The 20403-nt window shown below is 42.8% G+C and overlaps 1 protein-coding gene across 2 annotated transcripts in view; it reads right to left on the bottom strand.

Moving 5' to 3' along the window:
- Positions 1-18289, bottom strand: part of mapk8ip1b (mitogen-activated protein kinase 8 interacting protein 1b) — a 118152-nt gene extending 99863 nt beyond the window's left edge. For both annotated transcript variants that reach the window (XM_021606791.3, XM_021606793.3), the window contains exon 1: positions 17699-18289. In XM_021606791.3, the coding sequence (XP_021462466.1) occupies positions 17699-17818 (120 nt within the window). In that variant the 5' untranslated portion in view covers positions 17819-18289. The remainder of the gene's footprint in view (positions 1-17698) is intronic.
- Between the last annotated feature and the right edge of the window lie 2114 nt (positions 18290-20403).

Here is a 20403-nt window from a genome sequence, read left to right as displayed (position 1 = left end):
CCATGTTTTGTTATAATCTCCGCCTGGCACAGCCAGAAGAGGTGTCACGTTCTGAACTTAGTTCCTTTGTTTTGTCTTTGTTTTAGTATGGTCAGGGCTTGAGTTGGGGTGGGCAGTCTATGTTCCTTTTTCTATAATTTGAGATTTCTGTGTTTGGCCTGGTATGGTTCTCAATCAGAGGCAGCTGTCAATCGTTGTCCCTGATTGAGAACCATATTTAGGTAGCCTGGTTTTACCTTTGAGTTGTGGGTGATTATTTTTCCATTTCAGTGTTTGCACCATTCGGGACTGTTTCGGTTTCATTTTGATTCCCTTGTTCTTTTGTATTTTGTATTCATTTTCCATTAAATCACATTATGGATACATACCAAGCTGCATTTTGGTCCTCCGATCCTTCCTACTACTCCTCCTCAGAGGAGGAAGAAGAAACCCGTTACAGAATCACCCACCAACCAAGGACCAAGCAGCGAGGTAACGGGCAGCAGCAGCGATCTCCAGACTCCTGGACATGGGAGGAGATTTTGGATGGCAAAGGACCCTGGGTACAGGCTAGGGAATATCGCCGCACCAAGGCAGAGCTGGAGGCAGCGAAAGCGGAGAGGCGGCGATATGAGGAGGCAGCACGGCAGTGCGGCTGGGATGAGAGGCAGCCCCAAAAATGTATTGGGGGTGGCACACAGGGAGTGTGGCTAAGTCAGGTAGGAGACCTGAGCCAACTCCCCGTGCTTACCGTGGAGAGAGGTGGACCGGGTAGGCACAGTGTTATGCCGTGAGGTGCACGGTCTCCCCGGTGCACAGGCATAGCCCGGTGTGTTACATAGCAGCGCCTCGTATCGGCCCGGGCTAGGGTGGGCATCGAGCAAGGTGCCATGAAGCCGGCTCAGCGCATCTGGTCTCCAGTGTGTCTCCTCGGGCCGGGGTACATGGCGTCCCCGGTTTGCCAGCACAGCCCAGTGCAGTCGATTCCACCTCGCCGCACTGGGCTGGCTATGGGGAGCGTCCAGCCAGGTAGGGTTGGGTAGGCTTGGTGCTCGAGACCTCCAGTGCGCCTCCACGGTCCGGTCCATCCGGTGCCTCCTACACACACCAGGCCTCCGGTGGCAGCCCCCCGCACCAGGCTGTCTCTCCGTCTTCTCCCTACAGAGTCGCCCGTCTGTCCTGAGCTGCCAGAGTCGCCCGTCTGTCCTGAGCTGCCAGAGTCGCCCGTCTGTCCTGAGCTGCCAGAGTCGCCCGTCTGTCCTGAGCTGCCAGAGTCGCCCGTCTGTCCTGAGCTGCCAGAGTCGCCCGTCTGTCCTGAGCTGCCAGAGTCGCCCGTCTGTCCTGAGCTGCCAGAGTCGCCCGTCTGTCCTGAGCTGCCAGAGTCGCCCGTCTGTCCTGAGCTGCCAGAGTCGCCCGTCTGTCCTGAGCTGCCAGAGTCGCCCGTCTGTCCTGAGCTGCCAGAGTCGCCCGCCAATCAGGAGCTGCCCGAGCCGTCCGTTACTCCGGTGCTGCCGGAATCGCCCTTCACTCCGGAGCAGCCGGAATCGCACGTCACTCCGACGCTGCCAGAATCGCCCTTCACTCCGGAGCTGCCGGAGTTTCCTGTCCGTCCGGTACTGCCGGAGTCTCCCGTCCATTCGGGACCCGTGGCTAGGGTCCCCAGTCCGAAGTCGGCGGCGAGGGTCGCCGCTCTAAAGAGGCCACGGAGGCGGGTTAAGAGGAGGACAAAGACTATGGTGGAGTGGGGTCCATGTCCCGCACCAGAGTCGCCACCGCAGACAGACGCCGACCCAGACCCTCTCCTATAGGTTCAGGTGTTGCGGCCAGAGTCCGCACCTTTGGGGGGGGGGGGGGGGTACTGTCACGTTCTGACCTTAGTTCCTTTTGTTTTGTCTTTGTTTTAGTATGGTCAGGGCGTGAGTTGGGGTGGGCAGAGGCAGCTGTCAATCGTTGTCCCTGATTGAGAACCATATTTAGGTAGCCTGCTTTCACCTTTGAGTTGTGGGTGATTATTTTTCCGTTTCAGTGTTTGCACCATTCGGGTCTGTTTTGGTTTTCATTTTGATTCTCTTGTTCTTTTGTAATTTGTATTCATTTTCCATTAAATCACATTATGGATACATACCACGCTGCATTTTGGTCCTCCGATCCTTCCCACTACTCCTTCTCAGAGGAGGAAGAAGAAACCCGTTACAAGAGGATTGGCCACCCCTCAGAGCATGGTTCCTCTCCAGGTTTTTTCCTGGGTTCTGGCTTTTCTAGGGAGTTTTTCCTATCCACCATACTTCTACACCTGCATTGCTTGCTGTTTGGGGTCATCAGCTGATGTAAGAAGGGCTTTATAAATACATTTGATTGATTGTTGCAGTCTATATTCAGAACCATATTCCTGTAAAGCTTAGAGAGGATCTCATGTGAGATACTGTTGGCTACAGGTTCATCTGCCCAAGTGCTAACAGTCAATATCTGGATAATATGTGTGAAATGCTTGATAATGTATGTGTTGCCACTCAAGAAAAAGCTCAAAACGGTAACCAGAGCCTGCATCCTGGTTCAGGTTAGCAGTCAACATATCAGGGTATTTAAAAACACCAAAAGAATGAAGTCATGCACATGTACTGATCACATCTTTACTAACGCTGCATAAATCTGTTTTAAAGCAGTATCCAAAACCAATTGGATGTAGTGATCACAATGCAGTAGCCATATCTAGAAAAATGAAAGTTCCAAAGGCTAGTTCTAATATAGTGTATGAGAGGTCATACAAGACGTTTTGCAATGATTCCTAAGTTGATGATGTAAAGAACATTTGTTTGTATGTGGTGTGTAATGAGAAGCAACCAGACACTGCACTTGACACATTTATGAAATTGCTTCTTCCAGTTACTAATAAGCATGCACCCATTAGAAAAAGACTACACAAAATGTTAAATCCTCATTGATTGATGAGGAATTGAAAAATTGTATGGTTGAGCGGGATGAGGCTGCACAACCGATTGGCAAACATACTGCAAATTGAGAAATCATGTGACTAAACTGAATAAAACAAAACTATGCTATTAAAAAAGAGAAATTATATAAAGAATTATAGTAAAAACAAAAAGGCCAACTCAGCTCCACCATTCATTGAGTCAGATGGCTAATACATCACAAAAACCAGTAATATTGCAAACTATTGTAATCATATTTTCATTGGCAAGGTTAGCAAACTTTAGGCATAACATTCCACCAACAAGCGCCTACCCTACTGTCCCTCTTGGGTGAGGATCATAGGCTCCAGATCAGCCCCCCCTCTCTCTCTCTCTCTTCCACCAGAGTTTTATGACTTAACAACTCTCTCTCCCACGCTGCAGAAATGGAAGTTAAAAATCCCTTTGTTACCACAAAGAGATACTTTGCAATACTGTAACATAAAAAGGTTGGACATTTCTAACGTAAATAATGTGGTAAATGGTTCGTGGGGCTCGAGACAATAAGTCGTTGTTTATGATATCATTAAGGATGGTATAACCAAATAATGGTAACTCCACAAATGTATATGTCCCAGTTATCAGATTTACACTACCGTTCAAAAGTTTGGGTTCACTTAGAAATGACCTTGTTTTTGAAAGAAAAGCTATTTTTTGTCCATTAACATAACATAAAATTGATCAGAAATGCAGTGTAGACATTGTTCATGTTGTAAATGACTATTGTAGCTGGAAATGGCTGATTTGTTATAGAATATCTACATAGAAGTACAGAGGCCCATTATCAACAACCATCACTCCTGTGTTCCAATGGCACGTTATGTTAGCTAATCCAAGTTTATCATTTTAAAAGGCTAATTGATCATTAGAAAACCATTTTGCAATTATGTTAGCACAGCTGAAAACTGTTGTTCTGATTAAAGAAGCAATACAACTGGCCTTTAGACTAGTTCTGTATCTGGAGCATCAGCATTTGTGGGTTCGATTACAGGCTCAAAAAGACCAGAAACAAAGACTTTTCATCAGTCTATTCTTGTTCTGAGAAATGAAGGCTATTCCATGCGAGAAAATGCCAAGAAACTGAAAATCTCGTACAACGCTGTGTACTACTCCCTTCACAGAACAGCTCAAACTGGCCTAACCAGAATAGAAAGAGTGGGAGGCCCCGGTGCACAACTGAGCAAGAGGAAAAGTACATTAGAGTGTCTAGTTTGAGAAACAAATGCCTAACAAGTCCTGAAATGGCAGCTTCATTAAATAGTACCCTCAAAACACCAGTCTCAAGTCAACAGTGAAGAGGCGATTCCGGGATGCTGGCCTTCTAGGCAGTGTTCCTCTGTCCAGTGTCTGTTCTCTTTTGCCCATCTTAATGTTTTTTTTTTTTCTGGCAGTCTGAGATATGGCTTTCTCTTTGCAACTCTGCCTTCTTTCTTTGCAACACTGTATTTCTGATCAATTTGATGTTTTTTCAATGGACATTTCTAGGTGATCCCAAACTTTTGAACAGTAGTGTGCATCTAAATGTTGTGGAACTTATATATTTAAATATGAAACTGTTTGTGAGAAGATGAAATGTGATTTTATCCTTCTAAATTAGATGATACCGTAACATCAAAATACTTTTGCCAAGTCAGTAACCACGCCCACGTGAGCACAGACATTGTGACAACAGGATGGAACCGCCCTCCAAGGCGAGTGCTTAAAAGAACTTGCTGAAGAATTAACATATTAGACCAGAAAACATCCACACGTTGAAATGGTTAGACTCTACAAGACCAGACAGTGTGAAGCGGTCGCTACACGGATGGGAAATGGTTTTAAACTAAAGACCAGCGTGACCGACAGCGTGAGCTAAAAGGTACGAAATGGTTAGCAACTCTGAAACTCTCTCGAAGAAGAAAAAGACTACACAGGAACATTCAGTCTGCAGTTGTTTATGCACTGTTAGCCTAGGAAACTTGACAGAAGACGAGAGACAAAGAACAATTTCCTTTCACCCCTATAGATACCTCTAGGGTATCTAGTCTAAACAAACTGAGTGAAGGATAAGGCCCGCTGAACACCGCGTGGTATTGTTGGGGTAGGTTCCTTGTTCCTTGTCAATCATTTGCTTATTGGTGAAATCAGCATTAAGACAATATCTTTAAGTATATCAATCAAAAACCTTTATTAATGCAATTGCAGACAGAAGTTGACAATGGGAACATAGCTCGCATGTTTCCGAGTAAGTTCTGCAAAATAGAAAAGGGTCCAAGTTGCTTGCAGTCAACCCCTAGTGATGTAACTGCCTACGTCAACACCTTCTACTCATCAGACCAATCCCATGCATATACAGTTATACAAACTTGCAGAAGAGACAATAGTTCCAGTGTTTTCTAAGGGCTCAGCAGTAATTTTCCACTCCCCAAATTGCTTTATGTCTGACTAGTCTCTTATCTCTTTCACTCCCCTGCAGGGTTCTGTGTCTATTCATATATTTTTGCCTTGAGGATCTTTCTCACATACACCCTGTTTTGACTGCAATAACTCGCACATCTCTCAGACTGTTTCTTATAAGAAGCAGAGACTAGAAAATAACTGTGGAACAATATTAAACCTTATAATGCATATATATTGCTAATCTGTAGTCCAGGAACCTATAAATGTAGTGGGGGAGGGGTCTTATAGCCCTTCCCCTTCTATTAATACAACATAATCATAATCAATTATTATAATACATCAATCATTTTGTGCAGCCCCTGTCATGGCACCAAGGTGACCCCCCATCATTCTCCCCTTTGACTAATTAGTCTCACACCTTCAATCATAATATTCTCCTCTGAAATCAAACAGATTTGGCAAATCCCCTGGATCCATTTGATCACAGGGATGGCCTGTAAAGGGAGAAACAACTCCTGAGGTTTGTGGAATGCTGTTAGGGTGGGGTGAGTCTGTCTATACTCCCATTCCTCCTGAGTCCTGGGAAGAACCACACGAGTTGGATAGACAATGAGATTAAGAGAAACCAGAAATACACCAGTCTCACCTTCAGTACGATTTGTATCAGCTTCCACCAACACCATCACTCTAGCATGTTCAAGAGCAGTTAGTCAATTTCTTACAAATCTAAACAGTAGCCCAAATCACCAAACCTCCTACAAGTGTAGGAGTAAACACTGAAAACAAAGTCAACATAACTTTCTCCATTACATTTCCAAATTTAGCATTAAACCAGTCACCAATTTTGTCAAAAACAGATTTTTCAGATTTTGAGAGAGTTTTACAAAGATCAGCAATCTTATCAATTATTGTAGTCATATTCTCAGAGGAATCAGGGAGGAACATAACACTATTATCAGAATCAACAATACCTAGTACATTGCAGTGTCCTCCTCTAAAGCCAATTTATGGCAGCTGACCACTGCTTTCAGATTTTGGACATCTAATGAGAGTTGGCTAAATCCTTGGATCGTTAAATTCACATGGGCCTGTAACTTTCCTTGGACAGTCACACCCCAGGAGGGTATGACTGACATACCAAAAATCTCACACGGGTGTAGGACATAACCATAGGCTTCCTGATTGTCTGGGATGAGTTGTTTGGCGCGCTTCAGTTCCCCAGAGTTGGTTTTACCTGTCTCATTGAAAAGATCAGTGACCGGAATTCTTAACATGTACATTTCTGTTCTCCCCAAATAACAACATCCCCCCATCCAGGAGGTAAAGTGAGGTACCCCTTGTCACTGCATACCCACATCTATCCAAAAGGTGCTCCATGCCTTCCTCAACCCTGGAAAGGTTTACACCTGTCACCTGTTGCTGTAAGTCTAACATACTAAAATCCACTTTAGCATAGTTTCTCCTATCACTATACTCTTCTCTCAGTTGACCCATATATTCATGACAAACTCTAGTATCTTCCATATCTTCCTTCCCATCATTACAAAGACACAGGGCAAGGGTTGACATCGAGCTTAGGGAGGTCAGTATGGGATTGATGCTCAAGCTTCCATTTCCTAACATTTCTATACACAGGTGGGTGCTGGGATAATTACACCGTACAGAGTGGATAGTTCTTACCGTGAAACCTGACTCACCTCACCTGAGGTGAGTTGTAGGCCATAGAGGGATCTGCCTGCTTCTTTCTACCACATTAAGTATGTTTGCTCCCTTCTTGTGACCACCCCAACATACATGTGTCCCATGATACCTGGCTAACCTCTCAGTTCTACTCCCAAAGAGCAGTCCTTTGGTCTCCCTTCGCCTATTATGTTGTTTGTCATTACCTCTCTGTATAAAGTATAAAAAACCCACATTCAAACTCCGTCCTTCTCATAGGCTCAAACTGACAACTCAGTGGTTGATGTATACTTTCTAAATACTAAAATCTGGGTTCCTGGCCTGTTATTCTGATATCCCAAAATATTTTCACTGTTTGTATCTATTTGTTGTTTTCCTCAGATCCCGCAGGGGGTCCTGTGGCTACACCAGTAAGGAGACCCATGGGAAGGATGATGGGGAAAACAAACCACTAGACCCAGTGTAGTCTATGTTTCCCAGTTATAGAACCTGAGTGTGAGTGTGAAATTATGTCTCCTTCTTCTGCTCGTTGGCTAGAGCCTTCTTTTTCATCTTTCTTTCCGGCCTTTTGGTCTGGGCCCTCTGCTTCTGTTCTTTGGCTTGGACCTTCTTCCTTCTTCAGATGTTCTCGGGGCCCTGCTCTCCCTCCCTCCAGTCGCTCATCCATGGCTTCCACTCTGGGAGGTGGTTGCAGTGGGAGAGATGATGCCAGCCGGACCTCTCCCCTACCCGGATTGCAGTTGGTGTTGCCATGGTCACCTGGAAGGGTCCCATCTATCTTGGCTGGTTCCATTTTCTTTTATGGACTTGAAGTTCCACTCAGTCTCATACACAGATGGTCAGAGCATCTGGATCCTCACCTTGGTTTGGTTCTGTTGCTTTCCTAGTGCGAGAGTGGAAAAAACTGACAATAGAGGTTAGTTATTTCATGTTCTCTATATGATCACACTGTGTCTCAGTTATGTCTATCTGTCGGTCAGTCATAGGTCTCGAACACCTGGTGTGTTCATGGGTCGTCTTGTTAACATCTCGTGAGGCGTACATCCAATACCTTTGTTAAGGTAATTAACAATAGTTGCTAATTACTGTAGTTGATGACAACGCTCCCGGATCCGGGATGGGTAGTTACAAGATTAACGTGCTGATTCAAATTTGGGAAAAACCATTGGGCCGAAATCTTCTTCTCCACCATATAAATCTTCTCCTCCACCATATAAATCTTCTCCTCCACCATATCCCCCCTTGACGAATGGCTCACTCCATGAGCCAATCGACAAACAGTAGAAATCATGGTTGACGGTAAACAGGGCATGCCAGACAAAAGATGTAGCCATAAGCCAGACCTAGGACAGAGAGCACACCCTCACACTTGGTGATTGAGAATATCAGCCTGCTCCTGTTTCTCAAGATCAGCAGCTTCAGATGACACAAACAACTAAAAATAGAATGCATGTGTGTGGCAACGGGAAGCAGCCAATTTGTCCGCCTCATTAGCTATGCTGTTACTGATACTAGCATAATCACTCCTACCTGTGTGTGCCTCAACCTTAACAATAGCCAATTTGTTAGGTTTACGCATATGTTGAACAGTTGATTTAAACTAAGGTCTGTTTTTAATAGGTATGGCTGTGGTATTAGTAAACCCTCTTGCTCTCCAAACCCCACACCTGGACATACAAACCCCAATAGCATATGCTGAGTCTGAGTAGACAGTAAGGGTCTTCCTTTTCCCCATTTCACAAGCTGTTTTCAGAGCTAATAAATCTGCCTGTTGCTCTGATAAATGTTCTGGTAGGGGCTGTATAATCTCAATATCACCTTCCACATCAACTACAGCAAATCCTATATGTTTCTTCCCTGTGCTTTGATCTATATAAGCAGGACCATCAACAAACAGCATCATGTCAGAGTCTAGCAAAGGTTCATCAAACAAGTCTTTGTCCGATACACATTCCTGGGCTGTCCTGATGCCCCTGTTATTGTTACTGATGATTTGCTCAGGGAAACCCGAACAACTTGTCCAGGTTTGCCTGGAACAGTGAGCTCCAGTGTCTATTAGAAATGGTAGGTGATGTCCATTAACAATAAGAGTAACCATTGGTTCTTCTCTTTCATCATTGAATTCATACTGGGAACACTGGAGCAGGGGAGTCGGGCGCCTTCAATGTTGACTCAGAGGGAAATAAGAACTGTTGGTGTTCTGATTTCCCATTGGCCATGGCTGTCCTCTGTCATTAACTTGTCCTCTGCCCACAGGTCCAGCATTGAGTGTTGTTCCAGTCACGAAGGGCTCTGGCGGGGCCACCTCCTCTTCCTGTCCATGTTTGTGGGTCACCATAATGCTGAGTGGTGAAAAGCACATACCCTGCAGGCACCGGGTTCACAGGTGTGACTGATGTGACTCTGAGGGAGCTGCAGACTGTGGTTGTGGTGAGCCAGTAGAAACAACTTGAGCAGCCATCATATTGTGAGTAAAATCACCACTTTCTTTCTCGATCTGTGCAAGCTGGGCCTTCTTCAGTGCAGTGTCTAGTCCTCCTTTCACACTATTCTATCTCACTCTGGTATTGTCATTACCATATCCGTGGCTTGTCTGACCTCCTATTTTAGCTTCTTACTTTCGTCCACATCATCTTTGTCCATTGTCTCCTTAATCTTATTACCAATTAGCACCTGCAGATCTTCGATCAACTTTCTCTTCTCTTTTCGTAATGTATACAACTTATTATTTTCCTTCGCTCTCACTTTCTTCCCTTTCTCTCTGGTCTCTGAATAGGTCACCCATAGATGGTAACAATTTCTACTTTTCTTTTACTTCTTTAGTAGTTAGTTTGTTTTCTACAGGCGGCCATATGTCTAGGGTCTTCCAGTCTGTTCCTTTTTGTGGAGTGAGTTGGAGTGCCGAGGGAAACTCCCTCCAGGAACTGTGCCTCCTTTTTTCATCCAATTCTATTGTTCTCATGCTGCTTGTTGCTGCTGTTGTGTCATCCACCTCCTTCATCAAAATCCCCTTGAGGATAATTGTGGTTGCTTCTCCATTTTCTTCTGTCAGTGGTATTAGAGGGTAGATCTATGTATAGTCACCCGGGGGACCTCTGGGTCACAGTTTCACAGTTTCTGATACAAGGATACTTTTCTTCATCCCCTTCTCCTTGTCCATTTTTCTTGTCTGAATTATCTCCTTGACTAAATCCAAACTAGTCTTGTTGAATGAACCATCCACCTCTTTCAGCTAGGGGGCAGTACTTTTATGTTTAGAAAAATAACGTTCCCAATGTAAACAGACTATTTATTAGGCCTATATGCTAGAATATGCACATAATTGACAGATTAGGATAGAAAACACTCTAAAGTTTCCAAAACGGTCCAAATATTGTCTGTGAGTATAACATAACTGATATTGCAGGTGAAACCTGAGGAAAATCAAACCATGAAGTGGCTTCTATTTTGAAAGCTCCATGTTCCATAGCCTGCCTTCGCTCTATTTAAAAGGTTATCAACCAGATTCCTTTTTCTATCGCTTCCTCAAGGTCTTTAGTCTTTAGACATAGTTTCAGGCTTTTATTTTGAAAAATGAGCGAGAGAGATAACATCGCGTCGGTGGATAGCTGGGTGTTCCCATGAGTTTTGCTTGCGTAACACAGTGGGGCAGCCATTCATTCTCCCTCTCCTACTGAAAAATAGACAGTGCCGGTTGATATATTATCGATTATATATTTTAAAAACAACCTGAGGATTGATTATAAAAAAATGTTTGACATGTTTCTGTGGACATTACGGATACTATTTGGAATTTTCGTCTGAGTTGTCGTGACAGCTCAAGCCTGTGGATTTCTGAACATAACGCGCCAAGCAAACAGAGGTATTTTGGACATAAAAATAATCTTTATGGAACAAAAGGAACATTTATTGTGTAACTGGGAGTCTCGTGAGTGAAAACATCCGAAGATCATCAAAGGCAAGCTATTCATTTTTTTTTGCCCCCTGGTGATAGAATCACAAAGTCATTTTCTATGAAAATCTCTACAGAACTTCCTTGTAATAATTTTACTGGTATACTAAGGGTTGTACATTTCCTATAATGTCCCATGATAGGAAAGTGTCACTAACAAATACGTTCAACCTTTTATTCAAATAACTTCGGTCCTACTCCTAACTTTTTATTCCACCATTGGGCCATTACCCAATAAACCCTGCCATAATCCACAGACAAACAAACACATGAAACATACGCACTTTTCATAAACAACTCAACTCAGTCACTGGGTAAATTTCACACAGAATTACAACAGTTCATAAAGAACTCATCTCATTCACTGGGTAAATGTCACACAGAATTACTTCTACAAAAATAAAAAATAAACCACCCTCCTATAGGTCAAGGTGGCCTGTGTAATTGTCGCTGAATTACCTAAAAAATAACTAGTATTCAGTAATGGTCGCTGCATCACAACCCAAAGTAAAAATAGATTATTCTTGCTGAATCACCTCTGCAAAACTAACTAGTACTCAGCAATGGTCACTGCACCACGTCTCCAAAATAAAATAACTAGCATTCAGTAATGGTCGCCTGTATTACCACCAAAAATAAAATAGAAGAGATGAATATTACTGAACCACCTCTCCAAAACCAAAATAACTAGTATTCAGTATTGGTCTCCGCAGTACTACTCAAAATAAAATAGATGATTATTACTGAATCACCTCTCAAAAAATAAAATAACTAGTATTCAGTAATGGTAGCTGCATTACCACACAAAATTAAAATTAAAATCATCAATCATTCAAATCATGCATTTCACCAATAGCCGTTATGTAATTTCTCCAATCTAGAATTTGACTATGTCATTTTCAAAGTGTATATTTTAGAGTGAGTGAGCTGCCATTTACTTGTTAGAGGGAAACCACACAAGTGAATGTCAATTAATTACAGACTTAGATTAAACAGGTGTCTGCTTAGCTTGTTTAATTTGGAGCTCTGGCACCATGGTGTAGAATCTCCTCCAACCAGGGTGGACACTCACTCCCGACAAGCTCGCCAAATGTTTGTGTAGGTTCGTGTTCCTTGTCAGTCACTGCTTATTGGTGAAATCAGCAATCAGACAATATCTTTCAATAAATCAATCAAAAACCTTTATTAATGCAATTGCAGACAGAAGTTGACAATGGGAACATAGCTCGCATGTTTCCGAGTAAGTTCTGCAAAATAGAAAAGAGTCCAAGTTGCTTGCAGTCAACCCCTAGTGATGTAACTGCCTACGTCAATACCTTCTACTCATCAGACCAATCCCATGCATATACAGTTATACAAACTTGCAGAAGTGACAATAGTTCCAGTGTTTTCTAAAGGCTCAGCAGTAATTTTCCACTGCCCATGTTGCTTTATAGTGGTATGTCTGACTAGTCTCTTATCTTTTTCACTCCCTGCAGGGTTCTTTGTCTATTAATCTCTTTTAGCCTTGAGGCGCTTTCTCACAGACACCCTGTTTTGACTGCAATAACTCACACATCTCTCAGACTGTTTCTTATAAGAAGCAAAGACTAGAAAAGAACTGTGAACAATATTACACCTTATAATGCATATATATTGCTAATCTGTAGTCCAGGACCCTATAAATGTAGTGGGGTAGGGGTCTTATAGCCCTTCCCCTTTTATTAATACAACATAATCATAATAAATTATTATAATACATCAATCATCTGGTGCAGCCCCTATCATGACCCCAAGGTGACCCCCCATCAGTACACCTCGGGAAGAACCGTTCTGACACTCTGAGACCAACCTACTACAACTGCAAAGGACATGGTGACCTCTGGTGGACAACCAGAGACTTACACAACCAGAGATTTTCTGTTCGAATTACTCCACATAGATGGATCTAGTGTTGTCAAGAGAGCGAGACAACAAAGACATACACGCGTAAATATGTGTGGCATTTATAAATCTGACTGAGTGGTTGTCAGGGTGCTAAATATCCATATATATGATGAGCGTATTATTCAACTGTATGCACGATAATTCCTTTGTCTCTTCTTCTCCCGCTCTTTCTCCCCCCATTTCATTGTTTAACAAGCCGTCATATCGGGTTAGTCCACTAGGGACTTTTCATTGCATCATGTTAGTAACCAATGTTTAATCTATCCTGTGTGTGTGTTTATTTAATTATATGTGATTATTGACAAGCCCCCTGGGTTTGACAAGTTGGATGGAAAATTACAGAGGATATTGCCCCTCCACCTTCTATCTAAGCCTACAAGACAGTGTGTGCCCTCAGGCCTGGAGGGAAGCAAAAGTCATTCTACTACCCAAGAATAGTAAAGCCCCCTTTAATGGCTCAAATAGCCAACCAATCAGCCTGTTACCAACCCTTAGTAAACTTTTGGAAAATAAATAGTTTGACCAGATACAAATCTATTTTACAGTAAACAAATTGACAACAGACTCTCAGCACGCTTATAGGGAAGAGCGTTCAACATGAATGGCACTTACACAAATTACTGATGATTGGATGAGAGATATTGATGATAAAACGATTGTGGGAGCTGTTTTGTTAGTCTTCAATGAGGTTTTGACATCGTCTGCTGCTGGAAAAACGTTTGTGTTATGGTTTTACACCCCCTGCTATATTGTGGATAAAGAGTTACATGTCTAACAGAGTACAGAGGTTGTTCTTTAATGAACGCCTCTCCAACATAATCCAGGTAGAATCAGACATTCCCCAGGGCAGCTGTCTAGGCCCTTTACTTTTTTCAATCTTTACTAATGACATGCCACTGGCTTTGTGTAACCCTGTGGCAGGGTTTGACAAATGTTACAGACTGCGAAGGGAAACCCAGCCGCAAGCTGCCCAGTGACGTGAGCCTAACAGACAAGCTAAATACCTTTTATGCTCGCATTGAGGCAAGCAACACTGAAACATGCATGAGAGCACCAGCTGTTCCAGATGATGTGAGCAAGACCTTTAAACAGGTCACGGGCCAGACGGATTACCAGGATGTGTACTCAAATCAAAGCATGCGTGGACCAACTGGCAAGTGTCTTTAATGACATTTTCAACCTCTCTCTGACCGATTCTGTAATACCTACATTTTTCAAAAAGGCCACCATAGTCCTTGTGCCCAAGAAAGCGGAGGTAACCTGACTAAATGACTACCGACCCGTAACAGTTATGTCGGTAGCCATGAATTGCTTTGAAAGGCTGGTCCTGGCTCACATCAACACCATCATGCCAGAAACCCTAGACCCACTCCAATTCGCATACCGCCCTTACAGATTCACAGATGACGCAATCTCAATTACAGTCCACACTGCCGTTTCCCACCTGGACAAATTGAAAACCTATGTGAGAATGCTGTTCATTGACTACAGATCAGTGTTCAACACTATAGTGCCCACATGAAGCTAAGGACCCTGGGACTAAACATCTCCCTCTGCAACTGGATCCCGGACTTTCTGACGGGCCGCCCCCAGGTGGTAAGGGCAGCCAACAACACATCTGCCAAGCTGATCCTCAACACTGGGGCCTCTCAGTTGTGCATGGTTTATTCCCTTCTATACTCTCTGTTCAACCACGACTGCGTGGCCTAGCACGACTCCAGCACCATCATTAAGTTTGCTGATGACACAACAGTGGTATGTCTGATCACCGACAGTGATGAGACAGCCTATAGGGAGGAGGTCGGAGACCTGGCTGTGTGGTGGCAGGACAACAAACTCTCTCAATGTGATTAAGACAAAGGATCCGATTATGGACTATAGGAAAAGGAGGGCCGAACAGTCCCCCATTAACATTGACGGGGTTGAAGTAGATCTTGTCGACTGTTTCAAGTTCCTTGGTGTCCACATCACCAACTAACTATCATGGCCCAAACACACCAAGACAGTTGTGAAGAGGGCACGACAACACCTTTTCCCCCCCAGGAGACTTGTCATGGGTCCCCAAAAGATTTGTCATGGGTCCCCAGATCTTCTAAAAGTTCTACAACTGCACCATCGAGACCATCCAGACCGGTTGCATCACCGCCTGGTATGGTAACAGATCGGCATCTGACCATAAGGCGCTGCAGAGGGTAGTGCGTACAGCCCAGTACATCACTGGGGCCAAGCTTCCTGACATCCAGGACCTATATACTAGGTGTGTCAGAGGAAGGCTCCAAAAATTGTCAAAGACTCTAGTCACCCAGGTCATAGACTGTTCTCTCTGCTATCACACCGCAAGCTGTACCAGAGCGCCAAGTCTAGGACCAAATGGCTCTTTAACAGCTTCTACCCCCAAGCAATAAGACTGCTAAACAATTAATAAAATGGCCACCCCGGATTATTTACATTGACTCCTCCTCCCACCTTTTTGTTTTTACAATGCTGCCACTCACTGTTTATAGTCACTTTACAAATTACCTTGACTAACCTGTACCCCCGCACATTGTACTCGGTACTGTATATATCCTCGTTATTGCTATGTAATTTTCTTGTTACTTTTGTATTATTGTCTTACCCCCTCCTTTTTCGAACATTCTGTTAAAAATCACGCAACATTTCAGCGTCCTGCTACTCATGCCAGGAATATAGTATATGCATATGATTAGTATGTGTGGATAGAAAACACTCTGAAGTTTCTAAAACTGGTTAAATCACGGCTGTGACCATAAAAGAGCGTGTGTTTCATCGAAAAGCGCAAGAAAAACTGGTCACTGAAAACTGAAACAAATATCCATGCGCCACTTGCATGTATTGTTTAAGGGACACCAAATTAAAAGGGGCCGAGAATGCAATTCCTACAGCTTCCACACGATGTCGCCAGTCTTGTCATTTTCCTGGGAGTTATTTCTTGGTCAAACAAAGGAGAGAGATTCCATTCCATCCGGTCTCCGACAGGACGTCTTGGAAGAGAGATTTCCCAAACATGATTTGAAGACGTGGAGCTATTGAATACACATCGCCCCGTGTTCAATTTGATAGATTATTAACGTTTACTAATACCTAAAGTTGGATTACAAAAGTATTTAGAAGTGTTTTGTGAAAGTTTATCATCGACTTTTTTAATTTAAAAAAATGACGCTGCGTTTTGAAACTGTGTTTTTTTCTGAATCACACAGTTTCCATAGATGGATATTTTGGGTATTTATGGACCGATTTAATCGAAAAAAAAGACCCAATAGTGATGTTTATGGGGCATATAGGAGTGCCAACAAAGAAGCTCGTCAAAGGTAATGAATGTTTTATATAATTTTTTTCTGCTATTTGTGTAGCGCCGGCTACGCTAATTATTTTGTTTACGTCGCCTTCAGGTATTTCGGGGTGTTGCATGCTATCAGATAATAGCTTCTCATGCTTTCGCCGAAAAGCATTTTAAAAATCTGACTTGTTGGCTAGATTCACAACGAGTGTAGCTTTAATTCATTACCCTGCATGTGTGTTTTAATGAACGTTTGAGTTTTAACGAGTACATTTAGCGTAGCGCATTTGCATTTCCAGGTGTCTAGTTGAGACATCTGCGTCACAGGTAGGAGCAAGAAGTTAATACCTTTTTTCTCTTTAGTTTATTTAGTAAATGTTTTCTTAACTGTATTCAAATCAAATCAAATTGTATTTGTCACAGACACATGTTTAGCAGATGTTATTGCGGGTGTTGCGAAATGCTTATTTCGTGAACTGCATTGTTGGTTAAGGGCTTGTAGTAAGCATTTCACGGTAAGGTGTACACGCCATTAACCCTGACCTTCATGCCACCTACAAAACTGTGTGTGTTTGTTAGTCATATTCTACTGAACACAGAAGGCGTACCAAGCACCATGCATATTGTTTAAATATTAAATGTTGTGTAAATATTGTGCTAGAAGCAGGAGCAGCATATTATTCTGATGTGAACACATCCTGACCAATGAAGATAATTCCAATCAGGGCCAGCCACGCCCAAACAGAACCAACCTCGAAATGGAAAATTTAATCGAACACGAAATCAAGCAAAACCCCTAAGCCTGTAAGATTTATAATAAACCATAACACAGTCAGAGGATCAGTGAATCTGCTTAGGGTGATTTATTGAAATACCCAATTACTGACATCATACTGTATATGGCTGTGAGTCTTCCTTCATTTGCTGATTAAATTATCCCACTTATGGCTTCTCCATCTTAAGCATTAGACACATGATTGATTCATTAATACAGCCACATCAGCCTGCCTCTCTCTCCTGCTAATTTACATCTTAATTCCAAATCAGGCATACCGTTCATTCATAAACCTTTGCTGCTTACATTTGGTGTGCATCGTAAGGACAGTCCCATCTAATGGGTCACCTTTACATCCAACACCGTACAACAACAAACAGAGTCAGCAAGTCTGCGCTTTCAACATACCAGCATCCTGGTGATATCATCATATTCTGTATTCTTATTCTCCCAAGAGTTAAATTACATGTGTCTTATATGATAAAAGCTACTACATCTACCTATAGTGCAACCTCCACTCTCTAGCTGTCTTCTCTCTCTCCTATGCATCTCACCTCTCTCCTATGCATCCGCTCTACTTCAAGGGCATCCCTGTCCTATGCTGCAACACTGAGCGAAGCATAGGGAGCGACAGATTTTCAGCAGTTGCATACACACACAAGATCAGCCAGCTCTCTACTAGGTTTCTGCCAGTGTGGTAAGGACCTAGGATAGGAAAGAGAGATGTTGTGTTGCCCTACCATTTCTCCCACTGGTCTTCCATCCACCCTTCCTCTCTTTCCCCTGCGGAGTCCATGCTGCAAGTGAGTGCATTCACAGAGGAGAGGAGGTGTGCTCAGCTGGGTCGATAGGTTAGGCATATGATTCAAAGCCCTGCTCTGGTTATTCCTTCCTCCTGTCGCCCTAAATGTTCCTGAGCCCAGAAAGGGAATATAGGAGTATCGTCGTTAGCAGCGGCAGGAGCAGCCAGCGCAAAGTTCTATTAGATAACCGACTCCTCTCTACCCCTCTCCCACTGAGAGCCTTTTTCGAGTCATCAGTGTTTACACTGTCCCGGATGTACATCAGATTTACTATGCGAGAGGTGCACTGCAGGAAACTGCTGCCCTGTGTCACAAGCAGGAGTAGAAAGAGAAATCATTGTAGGAGAGCTGGGCTTGGCTGTGCTGAGAACAGAACTCTCCAAAACACATCCCTCTTCAATTATTCATGGAGCAGATCGATCATGCTTGGGTTATTCTCATCTTCTCTCCCTTTCCTCTTTTCCTCCTCTCTCCCTTTTGCTCTAAACAAGATGGATGAAAGGAGACAGGAGGATCTGCTTCATCTCCTGATGGGGGGGGGGGGGGGTATACACTCCATTAACCCTGACTTTCATGCCACCTTCATGCCTTCTACAAAACTCTGTGTATGTGTGTGTGTGTTAGTCATATTTTATTGAACAAAGGAATACCAAGCACCATGTATATTGTTGAAATATTATATGTTGTGTATATGTACCTGCTTCCTAGCTAGAAGCAGGAGCAGCATATTATTTTGACAATATAATTTCACATAATCTATTGTATGATCTAAGTTAATCAGAGAATACTTTGGTTTGGTTATTTAAAGGAAGAAAATCACCTGTTGTATTCAGCGCATGTGACAAATAAAATGTGATTTGATTCTCTTTTAGTTGTTGGACAAGTCTAAGAGCTTTGAGGTACATCACTTCAGCAGACAATGCTCTCAGTAGACCTTACATGGGACTTAGTTAGCTCTTGTTCATATTTTGACAGAGAAACCAAGGACAAAGGCAAAATCATTGAATTATTTACCTCTTAATGCAAGATGCCATGATTGGAAGCTACAGTAAGGTGACCATGAATACATTTGTGAATATAATGTCTTTCTAAACGTCTACTTCATTCTAATAACCCCGTAACTGCTTTATACAATCTATGTAATATATTATGTTTGGAAAATGAACTGTTAGTACTAGTGAGCCAGTCACTGAGACTCAGGCAGAAGTTCTTGAGAAGGAGAAGGCCAGAGAGTGAGACAGAGCCTGAACCAGCAGAGAGACAGTGGTGAGCAACGAGTCTTGAATAGGTATTATTAGCAATGCATAAGGTCTTTAACCTTTATTTAACTAGGCAAGTCAGTTAAGAACAAATTCTTATTTACAATGACGGCCTAGGAACAGTGGGTTGTTCAGGGGCAAAACAACAGATTTTTTACCTTGGCAGCTTGAGGATTCGATCTAGCAACCTTCGGTTATTGGCCCAACGCTCTAACCACTAGGCTACTTGCCAACCTACATACAGTATTACCCCAATTACCTTGACTAACCCGTAGCCCTGCACATTGACTACGGGGTACCCCTTGTATATAGCCTCGTTATTGTTATTTTATTTTGTTACTATTTTTCCTTTAGTTTATTTAGAAAATATTTCTTACTTACTTTTTAAAAACTACTTTTAAACTCTTTTTGGTTAAGGGCTTGTAAATGTGAAAAATACATTTTTATCATATTCGACATAGTGGATTATGTCACACTTGACATTGGTGATTATGTCACACAGTTAGGCCACATTTATGAACCCTTCAAAAAGCATGACATACAGTTATAGATGCTTTGTAGCACATTTATGTAGTGCTCATGAAGGCATTATGAAGACTTTATTTATAAAATAAAGGCAAATGGCATGGACAACATTATTGTCAGCCTGCTGCTAGTACTGGGTTTCACAGCCTTTGGCCAAGATAACTGCCGACAAAATCTTTTTGTAGCCATCATTGAGCTTGCTGCACCTTTCTGCTGGCAATTTGGCCCACTTTTCAGCAGCAAACGTGACTAACTTTTCAATGTTTTAGGGATGCCCTCCACCAACTGCTGTTTTCAGATCTCACCATACAGTCTCAGAAAATGAAGGTTTCGATTTGTTCCTAACATGGTACAAACGCTTGCCACTGTCATGGTTCCCTGTAAGGTTTGTACATTTATACCAGTGTAGGCTCCTCGGAGGAGGAAGGGGAGGACCATCCTCCTCAGTGAAATACATACAAATGTAATTGTAAAACATTTTAAAAGGTTTTTAGATAAAACTGTATTAAATATAATCACATTGCCTAATAGCTGATTAAAACACACTATTTTGCAAAGAAGGTCTACAGTAGCCTCAACAGCACTCTGTAGGGTAGCACCATGGTATAGCCGGAGGACAGCTAGCTTCCGTCCTCCTCTGGGTACATTGACTTCAATACAAAACCTTGGAGGCTCATGGTTCTCACCCCCTTCCATGGACTTACACAGCAGGCTATCAGAGCTCTTGCAGCATGAACTGACATGTTGTCCACCACATCAAAGGAGCAGAGAATTAATCTAGTACTGAAAGCATAAGCTATAGGTAGCTAGAACTGCAATGTATGAAATGTGGTGAGTAATTGACTCAGAGATAAAGAC

The sequence above is a fragment of the Oncorhynchus mykiss genome, chromosome 6 (genome assembly GCF_057628025.1).
Source record: "Oncorhynchus mykiss isolate SJ-2025 chromosome 6, ASM5762802v1, whole genome shotgun sequence".
NCBI lineage: Eukaryota > Metazoa > Chordata > Actinopteri > Salmoniformes > Salmonidae > Oncorhynchus > Oncorhynchus mykiss.
This window is presented reverse-complemented; position numbering and strand designations above follow the sequence as displayed.